Raw genomic sequence first — 10000 nt, forward strand, 5'->3', positions numbered from 1 at the left:
TCAGTCAACTCGCTTCTTGGTTGCCTACATTCCATTCCACATCACAATCGGACTTGCGAGTTGTCAGTTTCGCCCACACACAAGAGGACTTTTTGATTGTAAATATTGAACACGTTTAATATTTACGATGGTCTGCCCCGACCATTTTCCGAGCTGTCGGGAGAAATTGACTCTCAGCGTTTGCTGTCCTTGGTCGGAAGGGGGGAAATCGGGCCAAAATCTGCCAGATTATCTTTATGTGTGTACCAGGCTTTAGTTGACTAGCGATGTGTCATTGATTTTCAACAATGCAGAAATATATTCAAATTTTTCAAAAGAAAAGTCAGAACATTAAATTGGATGCCGACATGCGGACCAAAACACTAGAATGTTTCACATACTGCATTATTTCATATGAGGGTTAGTTTTTGAAGTGCATTTATAAAGCATTAATAACTGGTTTAATTTTTGCAAGCTCCAAGTGAATATCAATCAGTCTAAACCATTTAGAAACACTTGTGACCTTAATGTAAAGGGTTACCCTTTTATACAACGGATTTTGCTGGACCAAACTCAATTATTTTCTGTTATGATGGATATACAACGATACAATAACATTTTTTTATGCTAATGCAATGTCAGTTTTTTTTTTAAATGCCCATGGAGTGGCACTGGATTACTAAAACTATCAAACTATCAAACTAAATTGATATAACACATCTAATACATTGAGATTTATAGGAAGAATAAATAAGAGAGGAATTTTTAGGCTGGTTGTCAATGTGCTCAATAATAGGTCTTTGCTGCCATCCTGTGGCCATCTGAATAACTACACAAACAAACATTAACTCTAATTCCAGGGACAAATTCAGAATCTGAATCTGAATCTGAATTGTTTTCATTACATCAATATACGGGTACACAGAGTAAAATGGGGTTCAAAATCTTGGGTTACGGTTAATTCGACATTGGTATTGCAGCAGAATACAAAATCAATAATAAAATAAAACAAGCAGGATTTAAAAACAACAAAATCAACAATAAATTATAGCAGCGATAGGATGAGGTAGAACAGTACAGCTGTGCAGATTCCAATGACATGAGATGCAATATCATACAGTGTGCAATAATATAGTTCAGGTATGATACATTCAAGGAAGTTCAAATCAGGTGGTGCAAAAAATGCTGTGCCGGTTATAATGAGATGTAGTACCTTTATCCTTCAGTGTTTAAACAAAAACAAAAAAGATTTTCAATAAATCAGCTTCTGATGTGGGCTTAACTCTCTCTGTCAACCACCCTCCCCCCCCTGCCCCCTCCTCTATCCTGCAGACCCAGCAGATCCATATGAGGCGTTCGAGGGCCTGAGAGCAGAGGAGTGTGGGATACTGAACGGTTGTGAGAACGGCCGGTGTGTGCGGGTGCAGGAGGGTTACACCTGTGACTGCTTTGACGGCTACACCCTGGACATGGCCCGCATGGCCTGTGTGGGTAAGAGACCGGACACACACACACACACACACACACACACACACACACACACACTCACACTCACGCACCACCATCACCACCACACTACGGCCGTAACACTCCTTCATTTCAAACACAAATGCCATCAATAGGCTAAGCCTCTTGCAAACCTAATCTCTGTTTCAGTTTACATACATCTTCTGATGCACACAATTGGACACATCATCAGTGTGTCAGGATCAGTTGTATCCTGGAGTCACAGGGTGTTTCGGGTCTCGCAACAGACACCCTTATCCAGGCGACCCGACCGAGGTTGTGTCTTGTGTCCAAGTGGCTAACTACTGATCCCACTGGCCACCCCTTTTCAGCCAGAGCCATCTCTCTGCTCTCCACGTTGGTGTTGATGGATCTCCTCCTGTTTGCTCCTGTGAGGCCCAGGGTTCCGTAGGCCTTCCTGAGGGAATGGCTGAGTGTAGAGTGTACTGTATGCTTATCATACTCCTGTCATATAATATGAATCAAACATATTTGCCACATTAAACCCCCAAATCCTTGGCAAAATAAACAAACCTACATGGGCATTGGGAGGTGTGACCTTATTTGACCAATGAGATCATTTCTGTGCATTATTTCAGACTATTTATGTGACCCTGTTTGGCTCAAGAGCACCCCCAGAGGCACAATCTTCCATAATTTAACTTTAAACCTGTTGTGTTAAGCTTCAAGAAGGAATGTGCACCACGATGAGGCGTTGTGACAGTTTGCTGTCTGTCTGCACATTAATTTGACCTTGATGCTAGAGGTCATCCCTACTCACAGTAACTGTATACAGTATGTATATACGTTGACTGACTGTAAAATGACCTTGTAAATATTAAAACATGATGATCACAGATTATGAGTCACCTGTGTTCTAGTAAACTATCGATCATGTCACTATCTTGAGAAACGTACCTCAGAATTGTTCGTTTTATTCTACACCGTAGGATTCTACTTATTGCGTGGACAGTACCTGTTTTTGCATTGGATCTCAGCCATACATTCATATGTTAATACATTCATATGTTCATATATTCATATGTTCATTCTTGTGTTTTTTACTATGTTTTTAGGTTGTTTTTGGTTTTAACTTATTATGTTGTTAGGCTTTCTTTTTTTCTTTTTTTTCTTTTTTTTACTCTGTAGCACTCTGAGATTCTTTTGAATGAAAAGTGCAATACAAATAAAATGCATTATTATTATTATTATTATTATTATTATTCAGTCATGTAATACACTCGTACACGTATGATCACACATGACAGTGTTAAAAAGTCTAAACAGAAGCTCTAGTCTGTCCCCAGTGTTAACTGTGCTGCAGTGTAGCGGTGGAGACGTTGTTGCTGACCTGGCCCTCCTCCTCCTCTCTTAGATGTGAACGAATGCTCCGAGCTCAACAGGCGGATGTCCTTGTGCAAGAACGCCAAGTGCATCAACACGCTAGGATCCTACACGTGTGTGTGTCTGCCGGGATTCTCTCCGTCCGAGCGGCCCAATTACTGCGTGTCAGCAGATCAGGAGGCACCCCGCAGACTCCGGGGGAGAGAGAGGGAGTGAGCCTGGACGGCCACTAGGGGGAGACACCAACACTAAAAAACACACTTATTTAATCAAAGCCCATATACTCTGCACTGTATAAAAAAAACACTAAACAAAACAACAAAAAGTAATTTACTTGAGATGAAGATCCAATTTAACCTACTATGTGGTGCCTGTGTGGGGCGAAGGAAACACAGCATTGTATAAAATGTATGTTTGTTTTGTCCGTTGTTCTACGTTTGTTTCTTTTTTATTAGAAGGAGTTTAAGCGTGTTAGAAGAGCATCTGGCTCTCCTGAGACTACGACAAACCCTATGAACTCTTGCTGGGGGATAATGTTTTATGTTCTACCCAGTCAAAAACGCCTTGTGTGTGGATATTTAATTACGTGAAGAGGCCAGACAGACATCCTATTTCCCATCGTTCCCCCTCTTCCTCCCAGCCCTCCTCCTCATCCTTCCCCTCTTCCTCCCTCCTCCCTCCATGGTTGCTCTAGAGGACTGCCCGGCCATGGACGGGATGTGATATCTTCTCCGTGGCTTCACACAAACATGCAGTATGCATTACTGAACTAGAATGTTGTTCATGTAAATTCTTTGGAATAAGCTTTTTTCTAGGCATTGTTTTGTATTAATGCAAACTAGGGGTGGGCATCGACGATCGATAATTGATCGATAAGGATCTTGGTCGATCACAAAATAAAACATTTGGTCGATCATCAAATGTTTTATTTTGTGATCGACCAAGATCCTTATCGATCAATTATCGATCGTCGATGCCCACCCCTAATGCAAACACGAAACGACTTCTTTGTGTCTGGGACATTGGACAATTAACAGGATTTCTTCTTCTTCTTCTCTTGCCTGCCCTGTGGAGCAGTCATATTCCCTTACCCTTTTAGTTTATCTTGAAATATTGTTTATTTCTTTGAACAAAAATTAAATGAAGTTTTGCTTTATTTTCTTTTCATACTTTTAATGAAACCTATTTTCTGCATTTTACTGCAATGTTTAAAAGTCTTGCCAGGTTGCAACGCTGCTATGGGACAGCCGTGGGAGAGATTTTGTACATTTAAACAGAAGAGTTGAGAAACCAGTTTATGTATTTGTAATTTGTACATGAAAAATAGCTCTTGTATGAATATTCATATTACAATGTATATTAAACCCCTGGTAATAAATCACAAATTGTGATATTTATACTGGCTGGTCTGTGATGGCCCTTATTCTTGATTATGAGCACAACATTGAATATGTACACAAATATATTACAGTATCAAATTCAAAGTTTTTTTCAGTGACAGTGGTTCTTTCGCTGGCTAACCTGACTTTCAAGACATTCTACTGTTCCAACACATGTTGAATAATGCTTTATAAATGACCATTATTCACATATGACACAGAAATGTGACGTCTATAGACGCAGTGTACGGTTTAGGTCAGGGTCGGACTGCGTTTCACTCTGACAGATCAGCACAACATGTCCTGGTTTCCAAGGTGACGTGTTGTTCATCAGTACCGTCTTTTACATGATTAAAAACAACACGTAGCAGTACCATTTTGTTACAATGCCAAAGATTAATTTGTTCTGTCAACAAGCTGTCTTAATGAGGGTTTCATGTCACGTGCGTGTTGGTACATTGATCATGACAGACTGTATTGTCCCAACAATGTGTCGTCTTCTATAATTGGATGAGAAGCGGCGTTGGAGAGAGAAGGCAGCGGAGCGCATGAGTGGCCTCAACTACCGATGACCTCGATGCTGCTGCTGCATTCTTGTTACTCACAAATCTTGATGATGTCAGCGCATGCCTGTCAACCCTCCCCACACACACAGACACACACTGCCCCACTTTTTCCAGTGTCCCCTCTTGTCTGTTTTTCCATTGAGACTGCACTGCACACCTCCCCCGTCTGACACACTGTAGAAAAATCCTTGTCTAAGGATGTTCTTAGTTAATCTTTGGGATATGTGTCCGGCAGACCTGAGCAAAATACAAATATTTGAAACGCCTTGATTTAGCTGTGTGTACTTTTAAGACTATTCCATTGATTTAGCTGTCCTTGTGTGTACTTTTAAGACTATTCCGTTGATTTAGCTGTCCTTGTGTGTACTTCTGAGACGCTTCCATTGCCTCCATTGTGCCTGTAACCAAGCGCACCACAAGTTTTTCAAATATTTTAAATCATTTCAAGTAGCTGTTTTGTCTAGATCTGGTTCTGAATCTTTTGAATAGGGGTTGGTACAAAAGAGCGAATTGAAGTGGACACCAGAGTGAGCTAGTTAATAAGTGTTAAGTGCTCCTGTTGCTTTGCTTGACGTCCCTCTCCTGGCTGGCTGGTAGCTGGTGGCTGAGTATCAACCAGATGGAGTTTTCCCACAGTGACACACTCTCTGTGTGTGTGTGTGTGTGTGTGTGTGTGTGTGTGTGGGGGGGGGGGGGGGGGGGTTAGGGTTTCAGCTTTGCACTTCCAACACAGTCCCTGACTGTTCTCTCCAGAACCACAGAGAGAGAGAGAGAGAGAGAGAGAGGGAGAGAGAGGGAGGGAGAGAGAGAGAGAGAGAGAGAGAGAGAGAGAGAGAGAGAGAGAGAGAGAGAGAGAGAGAGAGAGAGAGAGAGAGAGAGAGAGAGAGAGAGAGAGAGAGAGAGAGAGAGAGAGAGAGAGAGAGAGAGAGAGAGAGACCTGGAAGCGGGTGGTGAGTCTCGCGACAGACAGAGAATTCCCCAAGTGAAGTCATCTGGAAGAGATGGATCATTTCCGAGGTGGCCTCTCCATCCTGAACAGTTTACCCTGACTTCTACTGTGTGTTGACTGACACTGTGATGGAAGACTTATTGTATTAACGGATTGTTTAATGCAGGTTTAAAAAAAGTTGCCTACTCATGTCACGTAAATGACATGTTTTAACAACCACCGTATCAGCTTCTACATCACTACCCTGTTAAGCTTATGTTGTCTTAATAAGGACTATGGGAACACGCTGGGCCTGCAAACCATGAATCCTTAAACCTGACCCTAACCAAACCTTTAACCCTAACCAAACCTTTAACCCTAACCAAACCTTTAACCCTGACCCTAACCAAACCTTTAAACCTGACCCTAACCAAACCCTTAACCCTGACCCTAACCAAACCTTTAACCCTGACCCTAACCAAACCTTTAACCCTGACCCTAACCAAACCCTTAACCCTGACCCTAACCAAACCTTTAAACCTGACCCTAACCAAACCCTTAACCCTGACCCTAACCAAACCTTTAACCCTGACCCTAACCAAACCTTTAACCCTGACCCTAACCAAACCTTTGACCCTAACCAAACCTTTAACCCTGACCCTAACCAAACCTTTAACCCTGACCTTAACCAAACCTTTGACCCTAACCAAACCTTTAACCCTGACCCAACCTTTAACCCTGACCCTAACCAAACCCTTAACCCTGACCCTAACCAAACCTTTGACCCTAACCAAACCTTTGACCCTAACCAAACCCTTAACCCTGACCCTAACCAAACCCTTAACCCTGACCCTAACCAAACCTTTAGCCCTGACCCTAACCAAACCTTTGACCCTAACCAAACCTTTAACCCTGACCCTAACCAAACCTTTAACCCTGACCCTAACCAAACCTTGGACCCTAACCAAACCTTTAACCCTGACCCTAACCAAACCCTTAACCCTGACCCTAACCAAACTCTTAACCCTGACCCTAACCAAACCCTTAACCATAACCAAACTCTTAACCCTAATCATAACCAAATGTTAACGACATTCAGAAATTCAACATCAGTTTGCAGGAGCAGTGTGTCCTATTACTCTTTCCTGTAACTCTGATGTGTTCAAGACCTCCTAGGTTTTCTATGTTGGCGATGCTGGGTTGTTCAGTACAGCCATGATCAGTGATGACTTTAAACTGGTGGCCACACCAGCCAACCTCACTGAGAGAACTATGCATTTAAGGGCACTGGCGGACTCAGAGGGGGGCAGGGGGGGCGACCGCCCCTCCTGGTGCCCCCACGGTTGAAAAACGTCTGTCTTAAGTGCCCTTTTGAGTGTAAAAAATGCCCTTTTGAGTGGCAAAAATTAGAGGAAATGTCCTATTGGTGCCCCTCCAATGGTCTAAACTTGACCATGTGCCCCCACAGTTGAAAAACGTTGCACTAAAGTGCCCTTTTGAGTGGCAAAATTAGAAGATGTGCCCTATTGGCTGCCCTTCCAATGGTCTAAACTTGACCATGTGCACTGATGGGGTCCCATGTTGTGCAATATGTACCCTTTTTTTCTTTTCGCCCCTGCCCTTCAAACAGCCTGAGTCCACCACTGTTAAAGGGATAGTTCACCCATATTCTAAAATGTCGTTCCTTCCTTGAAAATAATATTTGTACATGGATGGGCTCCAATCCAAACTTTACACTTTGGTTCTGTTTATCTGGGCACTGCCACTAACCACTAATTGACAGCATTTTTATCACCAAGAAACAATAGAAGTTGTTCTTCCCTGATTAGCCTGTACTATGTCTACAGTCGTCCTATGGCAGAGGACATTTACATATACATATACATTTGCCCATCTCTCATTCCCTACCATATCTCTTACTGATAACATTTGTGATTCTACTTTCCTTTCATTTAGTATGGTAAATACCAACGTTTCAAATACCATGGTAAATACCTTACATTAAATCCAACAGAATAGGAGGTGTAGCCGTGTATGAATGTGTAGTTTCCTCATGTGTCTATGTGGGCGCTTGTAGAGCAGGGCTGTCGAACGTCCGGCCCATGGGCCGGATCAGGCCCGCGAACGAGTTTAATCCGGCCCATGAGATGATTTTGCAAAGCATACAAATTAGATGCGAGGGAGATGCAATTTTTCAAAGAAAGAAACTGCTGTTCTAAATGTGTGCACTAGATGTCCGTCCAGCAAGCAAGCGGTTTATACCAAGGCTGAGGAAGTAGGCACAGGTCGTCGGAGCTAGCTTGTCAACATTACGTGCTTTGGCACCCAGAGTCATTGCCCCAAAATGTCCCTGTCAAATGCTTTGGTCCTCATGTTGGCAACCAATCAAAATGTTTGTGTCTTTTGAAACACGGAACTACGTTGAGAATCACAACACAAACTCGCTAGTCAAGCCAAAATACTGCAACAACGCAATGGATTCGGTGAGTAATTCCCACTGCTACCTAGTTAACTATAACACTACTTTACATTGTTACCTAGTTAACTATAACACTACTTTACATTGTTAGCAGGCTCACAAAACAAGCTGTGTTAGTTGACTAGCGATGTGTCGTTGATTTTCAATAACGCGGAAATGGATAGAAAAAAGAATCTAAAGAAAAGTCTGAGCATTACATCAGGTCCCGATATGCGGACCAAAGCATTCATTTAGAACGTGTCACAAACATATATCTAATCATTATTTTTCTAGCAATAAATAGTGTAGCCTACAAGGCAGGGAGTAACTCAACCCTCTTGAATAGTTTCTACCTCAGTTTGTATGGTTTGTTGAGTTAGCACAGGATTAATATGTGGAAATGACAAATGAGGTATTTGATACCTAGAAGAGTTGTTTTATTCATTTATTATGTATTTAGTATTTTGTTCAATCCCAGATAGGCTGTGACTTGAGGCATTGTGTTCTTGAAATTGCAAATGTTTTTTTTTCCAAATAAGAGGATTATTGTGATGCACTGGCGGACTCAGAGGGGGGGCCATTATCATACTAACTTCATTCATTTTTTCGATAATAATAAATCATACTATACTATATCATACTATCGAAAATAAAGTTAAAAAAAAAAAAAATTTGTTTCTTTTCTTTTTTTCCCTTAGTATTATAGTATGATAGTATAGTATGATATATTATTATCATACTAAGGAAAAAATGGGAAAAAATGAAAAAAATAACATTACATAGAACAGTGTTACAATGTACAGTGTTATTACTGCGTTATTAAATCAAATCAAATCAAATGTTATTTGTATAGCACATTTCTTACAAGATGCAACTCAATGACCAGGCACACTTTAATAACATTAAAGTGTTATTTCTGCATTATTATAGTATTACTACATTATTACTGTGTTGTTAAACTGTAATTACTGCATTATTACTGTGTTATTACTGCATTACAGTATTATAGTGCTATTAATACGCATCACTAAACCATTATAGTGTTATTAATGCATTAATTACTACTACAGAATTATAGTGTTATTAGTATATTATCACCACAGTATCATAGTGTTTTTAATACATTATCACTACATCATTATAGTGTTATTAATGCATTAATTACTACTACAGAATTAGTGTTATTAGTACATTATCACAACATTATTATAGCATTTTTAATATATTATCACTACGTCATTATAGTGTTATTAATGCATGAATACATTATCACTACATCATTATAGTGTTATTAATGCATTAATACTACAATATTATAGTGTTATTAATACATTATCAGGACATTGTTATAGCGTTTTAATACATTATCACTACATCATTATAGTGTTATTAATGCATTAATTACGACATTATTATAGCGTTTTTAATGCATTATCACTACATCATTATAGTGTTATTAGTACATTATTACGACATTATTATAGTGTTTTAATACATTATCACTGCATCATTATAGCGTTTTTAATGCATTATCACTACATCATTATAGTGTTATTAATGCATTAATTACTGCTATAGAATTATAGTGTAATTAGTACATTATTACGACATTATTATAGCGTTTTTAATGCATTATCACTACATCATTATAGTGTTATTAATGCATTAATACTACAATATTATAGTATTATTAATACATTATCAGGACATTATTATAGCATTTTAATACATTATCAATACATCATTATAGTATTATTAATGCATTATCACTGCAGCATTATAGTGTTATTAATGCATTAATTACTACTACAGAATTATAGTGTTATTAGTACATTATTAC

General features: G+C 39.8%; 1 protein-coding gene across 1 annotated transcript in view; it reads left to right on the forward strand.

The window, feature by feature from the left end:
• ltbp1 (latent transforming growth factor beta binding protein 1) overlaps positions 1–3045 on the forward strand; it is a gene marked incomplete at its 3' end in the record, with an annotated part of 108552 nt that extends 105507 nt beyond the window's left edge. Inside the window, 2 exon segments of the mRNA XM_080532233.1 lie at positions 1321–1470; positions 2861–3045. Of these exon segments, the coding sequence (XP_080388359.1) occupies positions 1321–1470; positions 2861–3045 (335 nt within the window).
• Between the last annotated feature and the right edge of the window lie 6955 nt (positions 3046–10000).

Source organism: Nansenia antarctica, assembly GCF_963989245.1.
Source record: "Nansenia antarctica genome assembly, chromosome: 1".
Taxonomy (NCBI): domain Eukaryota; kingdom Metazoa; phylum Chordata; class Actinopteri; order Argentiniformes; family Microstomatidae; genus Nansenia; species Nansenia antarctica.